The sequence below is a fragment of the Zonotrichia leucophrys genome, chromosome 3 (genome assembly GCF_028769735.1).
Source record: "Zonotrichia leucophrys gambelii isolate GWCS_2022_RI chromosome 3, RI_Zleu_2.0, whole genome shotgun sequence".
NCBI lineage: Eukaryota > Metazoa > Chordata > Aves > Passeriformes > Passerellidae > Zonotrichia > Zonotrichia leucophrys.
In genome coordinates, this window is record NC_088172.1 from 14,087,542 (window position 1) to 14,108,901 (window position 21,360).

Below are 21,360 nucleotides of genomic sequence, written 5' to 3' on the forward strand. Positions count from 1 at the left end.
CAATTACTTTAAGTCAGTCATGCTAAATGCCTGGTCCTCATGTCTTGCTAAGAAATCCTGACCAGCTTTCTCAACCACAGCTCAGTATTTTCATCTCTCTGATAACAAGCACTGAACCATCATATTTGAGACTCCATTAGGGAAGCCAACTCAACCTATGAGTCAAGTTGGTAAGACAGGATAAGACATTCAAATTTTACAATTCTATAGTTGAAAGTAGGAGATGTTTGTATTCTATAATTCTATAACTAAAACGTTTGTAGAGTCAGTAACAATTTCACCCTGTTGCAAAGCTCTGAGTTGTTTTTTTTTTAATTTGGTTTGGGTTTTTTATTGGCTTGGGTTTTTTCCCCCTAAGGACTATTAAGTTCTGCAGTATTTTTCCAACTCCAACCAAGAACATAAGCAAAAAATCAGCCCTCCAAGTTTGCTAGGTCTGATAAAGTAGCTTATACCTGTTGCACTGTATGTTTAACAATAGTTAATATTTAAGTTCTTTAAAGAGTTTTTCAGTACCAAGAACTTTAGAGTTGTTATTCCCTATTAATACAGTTGTTAAAGAGAATGACTACATTTAAGTTTTGATGTGATAACGTAATGCCAAGTCATATAACTTTATCTTGCTGAAAATATCTGTAACTATTTACATAAGGTTCCAGTAATATGTTCTTTCATCCTTTCAGAAATAAAAGTTTCCTCTCCATTTCTCTTTTAGTTGTCATGATTTTAATTTAGAAGAAAAAAATCCAAAAAGAAACACATCTTTGTTAATGGAGTTAAATCCAGGTTTATCCTAAAATTTTAAGTAATTTCCTTCTGGGCTGACAATTATAAATGAAGTTGGACAAAATAATGTGCTGCTAAATTTATATGGAAATTGCAAGTGCAAAACTTTAACTCATTAGAAAACCGTCACTTTTCAATTCAGCTGCTTACATTGTATCTGTTTCAATTTGGTTTTTGACACATATAGGAGAAACTATGCTCATCACACTAACCAAATCTTTGAACAAGCTCTTAAACCTTTTTAAGTAAACACAAAAGTGTGCAAAATTCTTACTTTGCTTTAAAAATGTTCATATTTAAGGTTTAGGTTTCATAATCTGTTAAAAATTAAAACATATTATAAAGAACTCATGTAAATCACATGTCACAAGCTTTCTAGTTCTGTATACAAAGTCTATTTACATAAAATGTAACTAATGCATTTTAAATGAAAGTGTGGGACTATTCACCATAAGCTTCTAACAGAACACTGCCTAGAAATGAAGAAAACAGATAGAATTCTGATATAGAGACTTAGAACAAAATATGCCCTAGTTAAATAAAAAAATTAAAAATAACTATTTTTCTCCTGGGAGCAAGGACCCTAGGATGAGAAGTCTCATCCTACCTTACACCAACTACAGCTACCAAAGACACTGCTGTCCTTCTAAGTCTCAGTGAAAGAGCATACCTTAGCTCCAGGATCAGAGTCTTTCAGAAACAGCCAAGAAACAGAACTGTGGCCTGTATCTTCTCCAGTGGCAATGCAACAAGCATGTCAGCCTGCCCCTCAGGCCTTGCCATTTTAAAGGTTTATTTTGTATTATTTCATAATTTCCTGACCATTTCCATAAAGTTGGGACAGAGAGCATAAGAATGACAAATACCAATTCAAGCACTAAGAGTTACACTGCTGGTTTTGAACTACCAATATGGTTTCCAGGGCAAGCAGCGTTTACTAAGTGGAGAGTAAGCATTTACACAGAGGAGAACAGTGGTGTTTCTGGGGGAGATTAAAGCTTTTCTTTCACAAATCTGAGTTACTTGTCATTTCAAAGGAAGCTGAAAGTGGGAAAGGGGAAGAGCAGGTTCAGTTAGAATTTTTCTTTTTCTTCCTTCTCCTCCAAAAGAATCAGAAGGTTGCTTCAAATGACCAGTTTACAGTTCAAATTGTAATGCCTTTCTGAAACACCCTTGATATTTCTATATGCTTTCATGAAATGTGCTTTGGCATTTAGAAAAAGACTCATCATATAATTCTCAACGGTTAGAGATATACACAATGTGATGTGTAAGTGTCAAAGGCTAGGGTGGCTTAGCCTTTCAGCAACTCAGTCACAAAGGTAGGGGGATTTTGAAGTACTTGGATCTGTGAATTTAATACCAAATTTAAAAAAAAAAAATCTTTTCATGTCAGTATTTCAAAGCATTCCTCACAGTACAATCAAAGAGCTATGGCCATCTTAGCCCTGAGTTCCAAGGGAGTCCCAGAAGTACCACCCAGAGCGTGTCAAGGATACCCTAACACAAACACTGCTCAGACAGACTCCCTTAGCACTGAGGTAATGTCACAAGAATCAGTCCAGACAAACACTTCACAACTGGCAACACATTAAGATTACAAATGAGCAAAAGGCCGACCTTGACAGGCTGTCAGGCACGCAGGAGGCACCCAAGGCACACATATGTCAGACATAAGAAGGCTGACTGCTGGCTACAGCTGAGCCTGCCTTCTCAAAGAAGCCACTCACAATGAGAGTCAATCAAGTAAGACAGGAGAACAACACCTAGCCATGAAAGATCTTTTGTGGTTGGTTCTCTTTGGGTATTTTTTTTTTAAATCTGTTGTCCAGAATATTTTTTTTTCTTTAAAGGCTTCAATATTCCCACTTGATTAATTTTTACATGACACAAAGACTTCTTAAACATCATAAGGCTTGTCTTTATCAAAACACAGGCTTCCTGTTTCAGTAGCTGCAATGCCTACAGAATCTGCCTAGTCAGGTATCAGATTCAGGTAAAGCAATGACATTCAAAGCCACAGTAAGAATTCCAATATTCTATAGTGAAAAAAATTTTTAAAATGCCTGCTCTCCCCTAATCTTTCATTCTTGCTACTGTAGTACAGCTTTCATACTTTCAAAAACATACTTTAAAGTAATAGGAGTCACCATATGTTCCTGCAACTGTTCATAAATCTATGCTATAAACCAAATTATTATTTTAAAAAAAATTTAAAAAACAACCTAAAGAAAAAAAGAAACAAAACAAAAAAAAACATACAAAAAACAACAAAACAAAACAAAACCAAACCCAATCCCAAGCAAATAGAAAAAGATAAAGAACAGAACTACAGGCGTGTACATATTCTAAAATCTTTTAGGAAACTTCTCTCAATATTCTTTCCCAAGGCAGCCTACTCATGGGACAAAAACTATCAGGAGAAACCTATACTCCAAGGCCCCAGACAAAATGCTTTTTGCAAGCAGCCTGAGTAAACAGAGCCCATCTCAAGAGGTACTTCTTAGAGGAAAGTGTGCTTAAGTGAAACTGCCTAAGTAACAATCAAGGGCAGCACCATAACACCACAAATTTATTTAGGGTCACACTCAAGGAACACCAATACTTAATGTCTAAATTATAATACCAACAAAAACCCAATCACCAAACTAAAGACCTGTGCATTCACCTAACATTACCAGACATCTCCATTTAGATCTGAAATATTTTGTCCCTGTAAGGTTTTTTGCCTTCATATGGTTCTCAGCATTGAGAAACTTCTGTCTAAAGCCTAAGGGCTAAGCTGCAGCACACATCAAGTGTCAACCCTGGAATTTCTAACAAACCAACAGTATCAGATCTACTAGGAAGTAACTTAGTGGGAACACCTGAAAGAAAATAAACGCTATGACAAGAACTGAGTGGTGTACACTTCCTATTTTTCACCTGATGGAACATGAATCCTGTAAATACCAAAACTTGCCTGAAGGCAAAGAATTTCCACCACTTTCTAATTTACCTAGAATGATTTGTACACCCAAGAAAACTAGCTAGTACCTAATGCACAGGCTACAGGTTCAGTTCTCTCCATAGCAGCATAATTTGGGAAAATTGGGAAGAAGTCCTGTCTAGGGCATTTGTAGCCAAGATGCTCTCCTGAGTAAGCAGATGTTGACTTGAGTGCTTTACTACTGAGGATGTAACAGAATCTAGGTCTTCCATTTCCTGACTCCATCAGCCAAGGTTATCCCAAAAAATGAGTGCCACTTGCTCCTGTAGGCTCCTTTAGGAAAGCAAGGACCTCCCTCAGTTGTTGGAAACAAGCGTTACCACTCAAGGGATCCAGATGCCTCACTGCAGCTTTGAGTAAGGGACTGCATCTCAAATACATCTTTATGTACACCATCATGCAGCTGCTTTCACCAGACAGCCTACCATTCAGTGTATTTTTTCCCCTTGATCATCCACAAAGACACCTACAGCTCATACATTCTTCAGCAAAATGAGCTACAATTTAAACATTTACAAGAGTCTGCACTGCTTTTGCGTAGCAACAGCATTGTTTTTGTGAAATACATAAACTCTGAAACAGTTGGCTAAAGGAACCACTGAAGAATTATTACCCTGTTTCTTCAGAATGCTTCTTTGTACCTGGGAAATACTGCAGATAAAACTGCCCTAATATTGCACCAAGAGCACATTCTTCATTAGCAGCTGTATGAAGTCAGGCCTGGTGTGAATATGACATAGGCCAAAAACCAAACATCTGTATTTACATATGCAATTCAAAACCATCTCATCATCTTGCTAAATGTCAAAATTGCCTAAAATGCTTTAACCATCTCACACTCTTGATATTTCTATGACAAGTTGCACTCTCTGGCATACTGAAAACACCCCTGAGTGTAGGGGACCCAAGTCACTGAATTAAACCAGTTCTGAATGTCCATGGACTCCAACACCAAGTTATGCAATATTTACACAACTAGACCAAATGAAATGAAGACTACTGGTGAAAACATGAAATATATAAAGCATATATATACTTACTGACAGTACCCCATGTGACAGTGTGGGGTGACTGTTAATGATAAAGACCAAAATCTGGCAAACACACCAAAGATTCTTCAAACAGACCAAAGATGCTTCAAATTAACCACAATTATGACAATTAATTTAATAGCAAATCTTCAGTTTAAAAACCTGGGAAAGGATGTTCTGCAGGATCACCAGAGTCACCTAGTGGGACCAAATTGCAACCAGCAAGGAATAAATAAATGGAAGAATCAAAGTTTAAGTTAAATACAAAACAAACAGTATATTTGGTTACTATGATTTTCTTTGCAATTTCATATTCACAGACTGGATAAAAGAATTAAGATTGACACTGCTTGCATCCCTTGATGTTTTGTTTCCTTTTTGGTTTTTTTGTTTTGTTTTGTTTTTTTTTTAATTTTTGGGGGATTTTGTTTGTTTAGGATTTTTTCATGTTGACAATTAAGGCATTTGGGGCAGGGTGGAAAGTAATTTTAAAAAACCCAACTCTACTTTAGGGATTTGCCACAAGGCTTCAGATGTACAAAGCAATTAATCCAGGATAGATGGACTGGACCAACATTAATCTAACAGTCATCTATGATTTTGCTAATTCAACCGACTCCCCCAAGTTCTGCAACATTTTTTAAGGAACTTTTATTATGAGAAAATCACTATGTGCTACTTCTGGTACCACAGACCAGGCAATGATAATGAGAGATTTTTCATTTGCCATTTAGGAAACAGAAGACTGGCAGCTCTGTATGGATTCATTTACCTTGCTGTTGCAAACCAGAGCACTTAAATTTTGCAGCTCTGCAGAGGTGACTGCACAATGTCCTCTGCCTGCCACCCATCACCTAAGAAAACCTGTAATCTCCACCCATGTCTTTTAAAGCATCGAACACAGCGGTGAAATATTAAGTCCATTGAGAGATGCCTCTCTGGCATACCTGGCTCATACAGTCTAATTCCTTGGTTTGAGATGAACTGATTGTCAGATTTACAATTCCCCTCACCTCACACAGCAGGCACACTTTCTCATATTAGTTTCTAGCATAAAGCACAGGTTACTAGCTGCTGAGATCTTCTGATTGTCTACAAATTTCTCTGACTCCAAATATATTAAAATGTATGTGACTACTACCTTTTTAGGTGCTTATGTTGCATGGCACTCTTGACACAAATATTTCAGTGTTTTGGGGGCTGCTTAATATCACAGGCACCAGTAATTTAGACTCTGATAGCTCTTAAATGGACTTGGTTTAAAAAGAGCAGATTAGCTCAGACTCTTCTGACCCAAACTCCATGAAAACCATCATATATCCATTGTAAGTAGAACTGGAAATGCAAGCTAACCATGAAATGAGAACACACACCTCAACTGGCAACAGTGAATAGCATCAAGTAATGAAGATGCATGCTCATAGCTCCAATGATTGTCCTGGATCCTTCATAAGCTCAATTACAGAAATCACTGCAGAGAGAACACTCCTCAGCCCAGGCCATTCCTGAAGGAATCTAGGTTGCATTCTCTGATTAAGACTGAATGAATTTTCTCTAAGACTTTATGAACTCTACTGTAATGCACATCTCAAAATCTTTCTTTAGGTTCAATGACCTTCCTGGCTTGAGTTCATTTCTACATGTCCCTTATCTTTTTGTGACTATATCTATCACAGGTCTCCTCTTCAGATGATTTTCTTTATGCTGTTCTTCACAACTGCCATTCCACTACAGCTGAAGCCCATCTGTCTATTCTCAAGCATTCCAAATTATTGTGGCTATTCTACAAAGGCTTTTGTAATTTTGTCCATGAGACAAAGTCTGAATTGCACAATACATCATTACCTTTTTGAGGAAAAAGGTATGTACAAAGACCCACTTAATGTCAAGAAACAGATGAAAAACCTATTGCATTCATCTTGCAGGAGAATTAGTCTAGTGCAGAACAGACCAAATTTGAAACCTGCCTGTGGGGGAGTCTACAAAGAAAGACTGACAGTATTCCATCCAATGGGCCAAGGCAACTTACAACAACCTTGTGTGAGATCAGGAGACTCCTGAACAGCTTTAGCCAGATTAAGAATTAGTAATGCAAAAATAAACCAAGTTCCACCTTGGCTCCCTAGGCAGGAGAAAAGCACAAGAGGAGGGTCTTTGTCACCCTGTCTCTTACACATGATCTCTGACAATGTAACTAACATTCCAATTTTGTGTGGATCAAGCGTACAAAAATAAAACACTACAAAATACAGCCAAAGAAACAATTTTTAACATTTTACAGATTTACTCTTTGCCCCACTGAACTGAAAAGGAATTTCTCGTGACTTCGCCAGATGCAGGATCTTGCTCTATACATAAATCATACTTCAAGATGGCCTACATAAAAATGTACTAAAAGCAGAAGGTTTAGAATGATTGCTTCGGCATATCTGTATAAAGCACAATAATTACCATGTTGAAGTAAGACCGGATTTTGACCCCTCTTGCCAAATCCCAAACTATGACATTTCCATCATGTCCAGCAGAGAAGAGAACTCTTGGATCAAATGGGTGAGGTTCAAGCACAAACACTTCATCTTCATGTCCCTGAAAACAAAGACACAGCAGAATGAAAAAGAGTATTGTCTCAAATATTACCCAAGGACTCAATATGATAACACTAGCAGTTGCCACATTAACCTATGAAATACCCAGCAAAAAACTACTTTAACCACACTTTATTTTTGGTCATAGTGGATTACACTCTTTTCGTTCCAGTTGCAATTTTACCTTCCTAAGTAGTTTGTCAAGTATGTCACCTTCACAAGTACATCCCAACACTTTCACCAGGATTTAAAAAAGATTAGTGTCCACAATACTTGGTATCTTGAGGTCTTAATATTCCACAAATTTCCATTTTTTTAGCAGGGTATCAGTTAGAAATTTAATTTAAACTCATAAAGGATGAAATATATAACTTAAAGGTAGAGAAAAACATCTTTCATCTTGCTATATTTCAGAGATTTGCATTAAGTATTTCCATGTCTAAGCAGAGTATCAAGTTACCTAGAGTTAACCATTTTCTCAATTACAAAACAAGTGTCAGACATTAGTAAAATTGTTGATTTATTTTAGTTAGAAGGCAAATTTTTGTACTCGTGGAATGATTAGATTGAAGAAGTGTCACTGGTTAAAGAGGGCAAATTTACCCATTAACAGTATTTTAAAACATCACATTAAATAAAGATTAAAAAGCCAACTGTTTCCTTCTCTCCTTCAAGATAGAACTCCATTTAAAAAAAATCAAAACAAACCAAAATGTCCAAAATTAGTTTCAGACATCTTGAACAGCAGCGGTTACTTGCAACTTTAAGCTTTTATTTTCGAATAAGCAGCTGACAGACATCTCTATTACACTTCAGTTATCTGGAAACATCTGTCACGGCAGTTTTCAGACAGGAGAAACCATAAGGAGGAATGTTGATAACGTATAAATAAATTTTGCATTCAAGATTGATAAATCAAGATGGTACACCTTACCATGAGAATGTGAATGAGCTGGCCAGTGAAAGAATTCCAGACTTTCAGAGTCATATTATTTACTGCAGTTATAACAGAGTTGTCATGGCGGTCCCATGCCACCATGGTCACTTTCAGCTTTGTGATTTTATCTTCAACTCCTTGACAACTTTGTCTAAAACAAAAAAGTAAAAAAATTCAGTGTAATCCTACACTTTACCAAAATAGTTTAACACTGTTAACAAGTGAAAATACTTCTGTATTTTGCTGCATTTTTAAGAATATTTCCTGAGATATATTCTTAAAATTTCTCTGAAACTAGAGAAATTAAAGATGTTTTCTATAATGCAGCACATACAATCACAAAGAATTGTAGATACTTAAACAATGACTAAAGGATCTTCTGGAAAATGTCCTCTGATACATGACCTAATTTACTTAAACTGATAGCCACAGTACTTTTTGTGACATCTAAAGAACAAAAATCCAAATTAATCAACCAAGTAACAGCAAATTGTCCTAAAGAATATTTGTAACAAGTAGTTCTTAATATGGAGAGAAGTATTCTATTCCTTTAAATTATCTAAATTCTCAGGCAATATTTAGAACTACACCACTACCCTGGCATCATTTTACTATTGGTAATAATGGCACTTAATCTTGCATGAAACCCAAACAACAGTAATCTATAATATAATATACCAGAATACTCAAAAATTACATTTTGGTGGTGTGATTTAAAGACTAATCACCCTTGAATTCTCTAGCACATTTACTTCTATGAAAACATCAACCAAATGCAACAATAGCATGTGACCACTAAGTAGGCAGACATAATACAGAATCTTCCATATAGTAAGCACAACAACACATTGCACAATAGTATGCATTGTAAAACTCAATAATAGAAAATGTAGTTATAGCCAAATTCCCTTCTAGATTCAATGCAAAACCCGGCAGGCTTTATAAGCTGAATTCACTCTTTCCTTTCAGTGCAGCGATTTCATTTTTTGATAAAAGTGTTCTTGTGCAGAAAAGATCAAATTTGGAACCGCACTTATTCCTCTCACCAAAAGGATAAAACAGAACTCTGCTATAGTGTTTTACAAAAAGAGCATTTCAGTTTCCCAGATAGATACAGCATTTATGACCACAATGCCCAGTATCAGTTAAAATTGAGAATTTTTACTAAGAGTAACTCAGTCTGTTATCAAAGTAGCAGCATTTTATACACTCTTTTTCAACAGTTTGATAACTTATGTTTGGTTGCATCTGTCCAAAACTGAAAAGATAATGTCTGATTCAAACATCTAACTAAATTTCAGCTTATTTAGCCTTCTCTTCCATCTCTCTCCTGGTCTTTTAGGTATCTTACCACACATTACTCCTGAAACCATTATAATTTTTTTTCTACTAAATATCCCTCAAAGCACTCAGTAAGGGGAAAAAGGTTTATTCCTTAAACCTGTTATAAATCTTCTTAATTTATGCCAACTGGAAAATATCTTCATGCCAAAACAAAAAGGTGCAAGCCACAATTCCTAGGAAGTCATAATCCATCTTCAAGCATTTTTTGTTGCTTGTTCAAGTGTACAGAAGTTTCCCATACCTACAAACTCTTGTAAACGCAGATTGCTTTAACAAACACAAAACCTTTACAGAGCCAGCAATTTCTTTGCTCTGGCATGTTGTATGAAAAGGACCCAATACTGCTTTTCTGGGCATGCATGTTCTAGAATATCTGTAAATAATACTAAAATGCACACAGGCTCAAGAAGAGACCTGCCCTGGTTTTCTTGCTCCAGAAATAAATGTCTATGTGAAAAAAACATATAAATCTGACCTTCAATGGGTTTTGATTATCTTTTATTGTTTTAATCTAATCAAAATACTAGTGGCACTATTATCAGACAAGCTAATTTCCACAGCTGAATATGTAGTCAAATATTTATTTTAGCTGGATTTCAAGAGCTAGATAAGCATACTGTGCATTTAAGCAATAATAATTTAAGCCATCTCTTTTTCTTTTCTCTCACTGTCTTTTAAAATGTTTTTTACTAAGTCAGCAAATTATATCAAAGGCCCTCAAGAATCTATGTGATAGCAGAACATTTTACATCACTTACCCTGCTGGGCGAGTAGCCATATCTAACAAAATGCTTTTCCATTCCCTTCGCTTAAATTGCCAGATTCGTGCTGTTCCATCACGGCTTCCACTCACAAATCTAACAAAAGGGGGAAAAAGTTACTCAGAGATCAAAGGCAGATCTGGACAGAAAAGACACCTGAAAAATGAAGTCCCAGACATTAGAATTCAAAACCAGAAGGTATGATTAAGAAGTCCAAACAGTGTCAGAATGCTGTATAAATGGTTTGAGGTTAAAAAAACTTCCCATACCAGCAAAAAAATTGAGGGCCTCTAAAAGGTCAAATCTGTTTCCCTATCCTGAGCCCCTTCCAAACTAACTGTTCTATGACTTTTGGTGCACCTTGCTGAGTTATGACACTGCACTGGCAGAGGGACAGCACAATCCAATGAACTTTCCAAGGGACAGACCCTGTAACACCAGGTCAAGAGGAGAACCCAGCCAGTAGAAGTTCAGACATGATTTAAAACAAAACCTATTCCCAGGAAGTTCGCATTGTATACAGAGTAAGTATTATGATATTTATATGAAGAAGTGTTTCCCAGGCTGAGTTTCTCTCCCATCCTTTTCATCACCCTTTTAGAGTTTCAGGGATAGGAGGAGGAGAAAGAAGTGGGTGAAGCTTGGTTTACAACTATTTGTGTCATGATAAAAGTGTACATTAGAACATCAAATACATAAAGTGTCAGATGCTTCATAATAAACCAAACCATTTTCTTGAGAATCCTTCATATCCAACATTCAGAACTTAAAGTGAAACATTAAAAAAGCATTAGGCTAGCTAAACAACACATTGTTAGATCTAGTTTGATAATTTCTCTGTATGCAGCAGTCACTTAACTGCAAAATGGTTTACACATTAAAATATATCTAAAAGTACAAGTATATGATATGTGAATATATACACACACACACACATATTTCTCAGGAAGAAGTTCCAAGTATTTTTATACCCATAATTTTAGCAAATTCAAAATACTTCAATCATTACAATGAAAAAAATATGAAACTAAGGAGTACCATTAAAAAGAAACAGTGAGACTCCAAGAGTTATAGACAATTTTACTGGATGAAACTCAAAATAAAGCTCTTTTTCTAAATAACACTCTCTCGAAACTGGTATTTAAAAATGTCTACAAGGTCAAAAAGCTAGCTCTGAATAGTGTGCTTACCTGCTACTACTATTAGAAAACTGAATGCTGTCAACTTTGTCCTATATAAAAAAAGAGCAGAAAAAGAAAAAAGAAATCAAATTTCTCCAAGTTATCCCCTTTTATCCAAATTATTACTTTAATCAAGTACATATGTAATTTTAAAAAATGTATTTACAGTATGAAACTCCAACTCTGATATCTTCTCTGGCTGACCTGATCCAAAGAAATAAACCCTAATGATGTGATCTGTACTCCCAGTGGCCAAAAACATTCCACCTGAGAAAAACAAACAGATAAGTCTTAAAAAAAGGCAACCTACTGTTATTACAATATTATCAAAGGGATGTAACCTCAAATATTTCAATTTATTCTCTGAAATTTATAGCTTTATCTCATTTCAACAATGTCTGTAACTGACCTTTAAGTCAAAACAAGATTTAGAAACTCCAGTTTAACTGGAGCTGAATTACCTCACATTTGCTGTCAGTAAATATGCATCTGCTGCATCCAAAAGATTAGCTAACCAGAATAATTTGCTTGCAGCTAAGCCCTTAGAAGCCTCCCTCTTAAAAAAATCAAACGGAACTAGAGCTCCAGTACATTTTGATATTTTATCCAATTATTTATGTAGCATTCTTCAGTTACCAGCTCTAGAATCAATGAAACCCAGACTGTGAGAACTCTGTAATCAGCCCCTTCTTGTACAAATCCCCACATATTACACCTCAGATAAAGCTGACTCTCCTAATTATTCTGCAAAAAAGGTACATATCTATCCTGTTCTGAAAAGACTTGCAGTCACAAGAGACTTACTTACAACATTTCATGTTTAACTGTTTCTAGGAATTTCTGTAGCAGCAAGTATTAATGCATAAATTCTGAATTTCTGTTCTAAATATTTGGGGTCTTTTAACAGCCACTTAAACTCAAATCCATCTCATTAAAATGAAATATGCTACAGTAACTGTACTGTACTTTATTTTACACTTCAAATGACTTCCTACACAGATACAAGGAGAGGAGGAAAAAAGAAGTTGTTTACCAGCACTAAAAGAAGAACAGATCATTTGGACTCCAGGCCGAGGACGTTCTGTAAACTTTGTTGGCCTTGGACTACAAATAAAAAAAACAAAAAAAAAACAGTTAAATAATTTCCTAATAGAGTTTCAAGAAACGAGTCAGTATCTTAGAAATAAAGGACAGAAGGATAAAATTAAATATGAAGGAACAGATGGCTGCCCATTTATAAACAATTTTGTGTGACTATGCTTCATGATCTGATCTTTAGGAAATTAAGACATCCAGATGGACTAAGTAATCCACGCATCAACAAGAGTTGTAACGTAACTTAAATCCCATTTCCTTCTGATATTGCTACACAAAACACTCTCCTGAAGTTATCAGCAAGGCAGAACTGAGCCAGTTTCCCATGATGTTCAGTTTTAAACCGCTGGGTGTCCTGGTTTTCTCCTGTGGCATATGCTTGCTTTGACAAGAGAGAAACAGAGCTGGCTGTTCTATACAGACAAGGATATCAAAGAAATTTAAATAAATTTGGAGTTTTTCATGGTATTAGAATATAAGAGTTTATTCAAATGACATATATCCTTGTAGGTTAGTTTCAAACAGTACCCAAAATGTCAGGACAAAGACTGAGGTTTGTAAGAAATTTTACTTTATGGCCCTCACTTTTCTCTAGGCATTTCAGATTCTGATGTGCAAGCAAAACTAAAGCTTCAGTGAACCTAGCACTTTAAGGATGTGTAAAACCAAAACAAATCAGATCAAGTTCTTCAATCATTATTTAAATTCTGTTCATGCATTACAGCAACCTCAAACCAGTAGGTGGTCTTGCACAGTATGCCATCTGCAATCTTCCCTCAAAGAATTAACTTACGAGAGAACAGCAGCACTACACCCACGAGTGTCATCACTAAAGATTTCCTCTAACATAAAAGAATGCATATTCAGAACTTATCCAAAATGTTCTCTTTTAAAAGCAAAATGGCCTGTATAATTCATTTCACCTGGAGGCAGATGCATAAAAGATCTTTCTCCACTAATCAGTTATTGCTATCTCAAAAAAAGTAATAAGCATTAAACCTTGGTGATGTTTATGCATAACACAAAATAATAAACATCAGCAGTACCTGTTAAGGACTCTTTCTCCAAATTATCCATTCAATATAGGCTGTTTCTGTGACCTTTCCTGCAGGAGTTTTAAGGTAACTCCATGCAGATTTGTGACAAGAAAACTTCACAAGATACACTAAACAAGACAAAGATCTTTCCTACAAAACAGTTAAAATGTTCCTTAACTGATACACTAACAAGAACTATCAAACAATTCAATATGCAGTTTACATAACTTGGAACAAATGTAAATAAATAGGCTGTTATTTTCTTCCACTGTTGTTTGTGAACTCTGCCTTTGGCATTAGGACTGCTATAAAATAGAGAAAGTATGCACTTACATCCTAGTTCAGAAAATCAATTTAAATTCTCAAACTTGCATCTCTCCAATGTGTGCTATTTTAGGCATTAGGAGACAAGAGATTACAGCACTTTTCTATAATACAGCAGATTGCAAAATGAGTTGGGCAATCAGTATTTTTGTGAAGTGTGGAAAGGCGACAAAAGCTGGTTCTCTCCAGGACCATTAAAGTGTTTCACTTTAAATATATTTTCAATGTGTTTATTAAGTGTTTTATTAGTTTATTAATCTAACATGCAGACTAGCCAAACTCTGGTCATGTAGTAGTTAAAGCAAGACTTCTTCACAGATGTGAAGATGTGTGATATAATCTCTCTAACTTAAGTCTTCATTCACAAGTTAATGAAAAAGGTTCAGCATATCTGAATTGTGATATATTACCAGCCCCTTTAACATCAAGTGCCTTCTGCATAATAAAGTGGTGTGGTTTGAGAGGAAATAAGTTTTCTGGGATATGTTGTGGTCAAGCCAATAGGTATTCAGATTTGCATATCGGCAACTGGTGTGGCCCCTGGGGACACAGATATGCCTCTGAGAACACAGGGGTTAAAAGCAGAGCACTCCCAGGGGCAGCTCTCTTGGGTTCCAGCTGGGGAAAGGGTTCAGATCCCTCCCCCGGCCCAGCTGCTGGCTGGGCAGGGGAGGGGAGGCCATGTGACCGGGTGAGGTAGGCCGGGCCTTGGACAGAGATGGGAGGTGAAGAGGCCCCGAGGATGGAAGGGTGGGAGAAGCACCAGGAGGCATCGGGCAGCTCCTCCCAGGAGAGAGAGAGCCTGTGCCTGTGCTACCTTGAAACTCGACAACATGTGCCGGCTGTGCTGCTGAGAAGGAGAAGGGGTGGTGGGGGTGCAGCGAGAAGGTGCCCGGCCACTGTGGGAGATCTGGTGGGAGATGTGGGCGGGCAGAGCCCGAGCTTTTAACCTTTTTTTGGACAATGAAAACTTTGCAGAACATTAACCTTTCCTAGAAGAGAGATAGAGATGAAATGAAGAAGGAAATGTGCAAGTGTGAAGGTCTGTGCAAATGAAGGATGTTGGAAGAGTAGAGAAGAATCTTAGGTGGGAAGAGATGATGGAGTGGCTTAGCTGGACTTTTTTTGTTATAGCCATGGACAGAACCATGTTTCCTGTGACACAGAGACTGCATCCAGGGAGAGGCAATGGCTCAGAGCCAAGAGGGTTCAGTGTTGAGACCCCTCGGCCCCAGGGGGTGAAATCTGAGGGGGACAGGTGTCCCAAAGGTGAGACTGTGCTCTTTTTGGAACGGGACAAAGCATCCTTAAAAGGACAACCCTAGAAGCAGCTCTGGCCCATGTGCAGTGGTGAGAGCACTGGGCATGGAAGGAAGAGGTCACGATGGCAGATGTTCTCCTGTTCTCCGGGTGGTGCCACGTGTGACAGGAAACATATGAGGTTTCAGCAGTGTTTCCTGGGGAAGCCTATGGCACAAGAAGGACTCCTCTCCTCTTGATGCAGTGAGAATTGATTGTCTAAAGGGTGGTGATGGACTGAGAGTTGGTGATCTGAGGGATGGATGTATTGGAAATTTGGTGGGGGGAGGAGGAATGTTTTTGGAAGGTTTTCATTTTTCTGTGTGTTCCTTTTTACATATAGTTGTAATGTAGTTAATAAAGTTTTGTTTTCTTTATTTCTAAGTGGGGGCCTGCTTTGCTTATTCCTGGTCACATCTCACAGCAGACACCAGGGAGGGTGTATTTTCATGGGGACACTGGCATTGTGCCAGCGTCAAACCATGACATAAAGCAAATGGGAAATATCTCATCACACTGATGACAGCTGAGAAATCAGTGTCCTGTCCAAAACAGGAATGTCACAATCAGCATGTGTTTTTCCTGAGATTTTTTCCATCTTTTTAAAATTATGGGAAAATAAATAGATAAGAAGAAAAGCAGTACACCAAGCTCCTCTATTCAAATCTGTGAGACAGTTCTGCTGCCTTGCTCATATGGTCTGTCAGTAACAGGCTAACACTGCAAACTTGTGATGCAAACAGGTGGCACAAGAAAAATGAAACTCAGTGTCTTCCTCTGAAAGGATATATAGGGAAATATTTCACAGTGCAACTAATTTAACTGTGATGCACTGACCAGTTGTAATAATTCTCCCTTAAACTTGAATGAAGCACATGATTATTTAGTTTCTGATGAGGCAGACTTTCTCACTCCTCCCTACTGCAAACTGATGCAGGATTCAACTCCTGTGTTTACTACCACCACCCAGAATAGTAAAAGAAGACTAAACCCAGGGTAAGACTTGATTGCCTAAATTTTCAATTGTTTTACCATCTTGTTGGGGCTACATTCTGTGAATTCCTTGCCCGCAGCAACAACCAGTCTTCCTCTGTTTGGAAACTGAATTATTCTACCTGGAATGTTACTGCTTTTAGACAGACATGATAGCTTCCTGATCATAAATCTCTTCAAGGAAAGAAGAAGAGCACACAGGTGCCCCTGTAACACTAGAGAACATGCATCCACACTAATCACAGAATCGTGTGAACAAGGTTGCTCACTTTCCTTTGAACAACCTGAGAATTTTGTGGTCAGCTGCACCAATGTCTCTCTCATCCTGTGACACTAAATCTATTGTAATATGTCCTTTTGCAGTTCATCAAAACAAAGCTGTCACTAACATCTCCAGACTGAGCTATATGTCTGACCCAAACACAGAACATGCCTCAATTAACAAGGCTATCAAAAAACAGGAGACCAACTAATTTCAGACATACTATTAATTAAATAATATAAACTGTAGCAGAGTTGTTGGCAAAGCTGAGTTACAAGATTTTTGCAATCTGAGAATGAAACAAAATAAACATTTGCAAAGATAAGGAAAAACCACAGAAAGTACACAGTGTAGTTAAAAATAAAACTGATTATTTTTGAGAGCACACTGAACACAATACAAACTCTGCCTTTCCCCTATTCCATGAAAAGTTCAGCAAAGTACTAATGGCACTGCCAATCATCTTGAAATGACAATCAATCAACCACATGATCATCATGAGGCTGCCCCTCACCAGTGGCACCAGGTGATTCAAGTAGTGTTGAGTACAAAAAGCAGGCATGGGATATATTGATTTTTTTTTCTTTAAAGTAGCTAAAATTTCAAGACTTTACCACCCATCCCCATTTGAAGCATGGGATAATTTAGTGACACATTTTCATCACTGATAGAAATTGCATCCTTGAAGAGCAGGCTGCAGTCAAGCTCAGGAGGAACATGAATTCAAGTTCTGACTTAAACATGTTACAGCATCTTTCCCCTGATCTACTCAGAACTCTAAGTCTTGTTTGAAAGCTCCAATTTCTCCTTTCAGGGGTGGGAGTTGTACTAGAACAAGACACAGGGCAGCAAGCTCAGAGGCTGAACAACCATGGTAAGATCTTATTGTCCCTGCCAGCTTTCCTCCTCTTCAAAAATATTGAACAGAAGAAAGCCTGTATTTTTTACTACATAGATAAATGGAAGGATAAACCTCCCATCTCATCAGTGATACTCTCTTCCAGACGGCCTACACATCATATTTTTTTAATGTAACTTCAAAAATGACATTATGGCAAAAATGCTTTATGACAAAAATTAACAGGCATCTTTCTTTCTCTTGATGCTCTTATATTGCTGGTACTTGTTTTTCCCCAGCACATAACTGAATGGATGTAGAGGGAACCTGCCACGCTTCTGCAGCTCTGGGAGGAGAACCACATCCAAGTGTGTACGAAGTGCGGTCACCTCATTGAAAACTGCTCTGACAATATACACCCATTGCTGAGCTGCACTGGCCATGCAATGCAGCCTTCTTGTGGAAAATTACACTGGATTGCAAGTTTCCCAGGAAAATTTATTTTGGTTTACTGGAATAATGATGATAAGCACAGTTAGGAAGGTTTACAGCTTAGCACATTAAGAAAAACTTCGCCTAACTAACAATTTCCCTAAACTAGTACACTGTTCAATTCAGGAAATTAAGACTCATCTGTGTGTCCAACTGTTTTTGGTATTACAAATGGCACACAATTATACTCCAGGCCTAAAAGACATACTTGTTTCTAATTTAGACATTTTTATCAAGTTTTAGTTTGGATTAAAAAGCATCAATTACTTCAAATACATTACAGCTCTCTTAAACAAAGACCTAAAAGAAGAAAAAGCACACAGTGATGCCTTTTAATATCTTTATATAATGAATAATACCCTGTGGCAAGGAGTTTTGTAACTCAGTTGCATGTTTTGTAAAGAACCATCTCCTTCCACTTTGAAAATTGATACTTTCATTTGATACCTTCTAGAACAATAAGGGCCCACAAGCAATTTCTCATTATATTCCCTCTTCAACACACTCACAACTGTACATTACTCATCTTCATGTACTCCTTTTTTTCCAGACTGAAGAAATACAGCTTAATGACTTCCTCTTCTTCTCAAACCCAACATAAAAAGTATTTCCAAAACAGAAGGTAAGAGCAGTAGAAAAATTCCAGTCTCAAAATTTAATCTGCACTCTGTTGTTAAGCAACACGAGTCACTGGCATGACTTAGGTTACCAAACCACTTCCTTGCTGTGCTGCACAAGACATCTCAACTGATCTGTTTTCTTTATGCCCCTGTCTAATCAAATCTGTTGAAATGACTTCTACATGAAAGCATACCTCAAATATCTTCTCTTCTTTTAATATTTGCTGAGCACATCACTAACAATTTTTATTCTACAAATATACATCACCATGGGAGAATCCCCTACCATAATAGGTACCAATTTTCTCCCTCTCTAAGTTTTGTCTCAAGACAAATCTCATCCAACTCCATGATTCATTCAAACCTTCATGATTTCTAATAATCATCTCGCAGCTTATATATTATAATCTACCTAACTCTCAAGGATTCACTAATTTCTAATGACAGAATTAGTTTCAAAAATCAATTCCATAGACTAAACCTTTACTTAGGAAAAGAAGAAAAGAAAAGAGAAAGATAAAAGAAAAAAACATGTGGGCTCAAAAGGTTTACCAATCAGAGAGACTACAATTTCATCTTGTCAACAAGAGCTCAAACTTAGGAAGCCTTAAGAAAAATAATGTGGTGGCAACTCCTTTCCTTCACACAAAAATAAGAATGGAAGCTATCTCCTCCTGTGCTCAGTAAAAAGGGGAGTCTTAATTTGATTACAGCATGCACTAGGCAACAGAGGAGCAAGAACGTGAGACACAGCTTCATTTACAGTTCCAAAAGAGAGACAGAATATCCAGGGAACATCAAAATAGTTAAGGCCCTAACAACTAGAAAAGTACCAATGCAAGTGTGCCTGCATGCTCTGCACAACCTCAGCACACTGAAAGAAAAATATTCTAGCAGCAATTACCAAAACTACAAGGAAATTGAACTTACCTGTGAGGAGCATATATCCATAAGAACATATCCCATCATCAGAGCTAAATCACTGATGATTACTAAAACAACTATTTCCAATTTTAAGCTATAGGTTTTAGTGATAAAGGAAAATAAAGAGCAAAGAACATTTGAAAGCTGCTGAGCAAGTTGATTTTTAAAAACTGTGTAAAAAAGTCCTGACAACATTTTTAGTAACTTTGAAGGCAGAAACTTCAGGCACAACTTCAGCCATCAATAATGGCTGTCCAAGAATTCTGCTTTCTGCCATGTTACAGCCAAGAGCAACTATGAAAAGGTAACACAGGTAAGGAAACAACAAACATTAAAAATATTCTATCCTGATTTATACTATGACATTACTGTCTTCTTTAAAAGTGGTTTTTGAAATATATATCTCAATAATTTCATTAACATAATTTTAATTTCATTTGAAATTGTGATGACATCAGAATAATGGAGTGCCAACTTTGACATTATATTAAACAAAAAATCCCAACAGTGGACTCATTTTCGAAATTAACAGATATACATTATCAATCCACAAAATGTTGTATTAACAAATCAGTTTTTAAGCTATAAGCAAGCAAGCTATAGCTACATCAGAAACAGATCATACACAACAATCATATACTGAAGTAGTCAGTGACAAAATGACAAGCTTGGTTTAGTCATATTTTTTTCTATATTTGTACATCATTCTTAATCACATAAACAGAAGTAGCAATAAATAAAATAGCAACTAACTTTATTTTAAGGGTGCCAGCATCCCACAGCCAAAAGCATATAGTTCCATCTGCCCCGGTTGAAGATAAGTATCTCTTTGAGCCACTGCATAGTGGAGAGAACTGGGAAAAGGAGGAAGAAAAAAGAAAAGTTTTCCTGTTAAACTGTTCCAGATGTGCTAAGGAATTCCCCAATTCATCTCAACAGGAAAAAAAAAAAAAAAAAAAGTCAAGCATCAAACCATACTTAAGGGAAACTGATTGGAATGAACACCAAAATAACAAAATGTTGCTCTGTCACTCCCTCCAGAACAACCCTTCTGGGTTACTTGCCAAAGCCCTCCACGTACCTCCTCCCTCCCCACCAACCAAGTTGCACAATAGCATGTAAGTCATGCAAACAAAACCACAGTACTCCCAGTGACTGCAGTTTTTACTCAATGCACTTCTGCTCAGAATCACAGCCTTCAAAGAAATGGTACTTCAAAACAGAACTGCCCACACGTGTCATGCAATTTTTTTAAACAAGGATTATGTCTGGGATTCTTCAAAGGTCAGGCATTTTGACAATAAATGTGTTTTTTCACAATGCATACCATGAAAATTCCTTCCCATTTCAAGCTTACTTGCCAGGCATGCCTTTCTATTATGCTGAACATTCTCATGACTGATTTTGGCAAAGTAAAAACCTACCTGCAATGATGTTATAGATGCACTGTGGCCCTGCAGGACTGCTAAGGGTGCGCAAGTTCGAAGGCACCAAACCCGGATCATTTTATCACAGCTTCCAGCAGCTATCATGGTGTTTTCATAGTTTACTGCCATATCAGATATTTCAGCTGCATGCCCTCTCAGGGTAGCCAACAACCTTCCATCATCGGTTGCCCAGATTTTTACAAGGCAATCATCTGATCCCTAGAAGTAAGGTAGAAATCATTTCAACTACACCATTGGCGGTTTTGATGCTAGAGTTAGCACAGTGAAGTGAAAAACAGAACTAGTGACATGCAGATACTCCCACCCATGCTTTTAACAGTTTTCCACACTGCATTCAAAACACAAGTTTACTTTGATTTTCAACAGTATATACAAATCATGATGCATTTATAATACAGATCACAAATCCTACAG

At 37.0% G+C, this 21,360-nt stretch overlaps 1 protein-coding gene across 3 annotated transcripts in view; it reads right to left on the bottom strand.

The window, feature by feature from the left end:
• Nucleotides 1–21,360, bottom strand: part of PHIP (pleckstrin homology domain interacting protein) — a 109,524-nt gene that overhangs the window by 61,718 nt on the left and 26,446 nt on the right. For all 3 annotated transcript variants that reach the window (XM_064707430.1, XM_064707429.1, XM_064707428.1), the window contains exons 8-15: nucleotides 20,923–21,144; nucleotides 20,252–20,352; nucleotides 12,648–12,718; nucleotides 11,781–11,881; nucleotides 11,624–11,664; nucleotides 10,431–10,529; nucleotides 8,326–8,479; nucleotides 7,258–7,392 (exon numbers count right to left, since the gene is read on the bottom strand). In XM_064707430.1, the coding sequence (XP_064563500.1) occupies nucleotides 7,258–7,392; nucleotides 8,326–8,479; nucleotides 10,431–10,529; nucleotides 11,624–11,664; nucleotides 11,781–11,881; nucleotides 12,648–12,718; nucleotides 20,252–20,352; nucleotides 20,923–21,144 (924 nt within the window). The remainder of the gene's footprint in view (nucleotides 1–7,257; nucleotides 7,393–8,325; nucleotides 8,480–10,430; nucleotides 10,530–11,623; nucleotides 11,665–11,780; nucleotides 11,882–12,647; nucleotides 12,719–20,251; nucleotides 20,353–20,922; nucleotides 21,145–21,360) is intronic.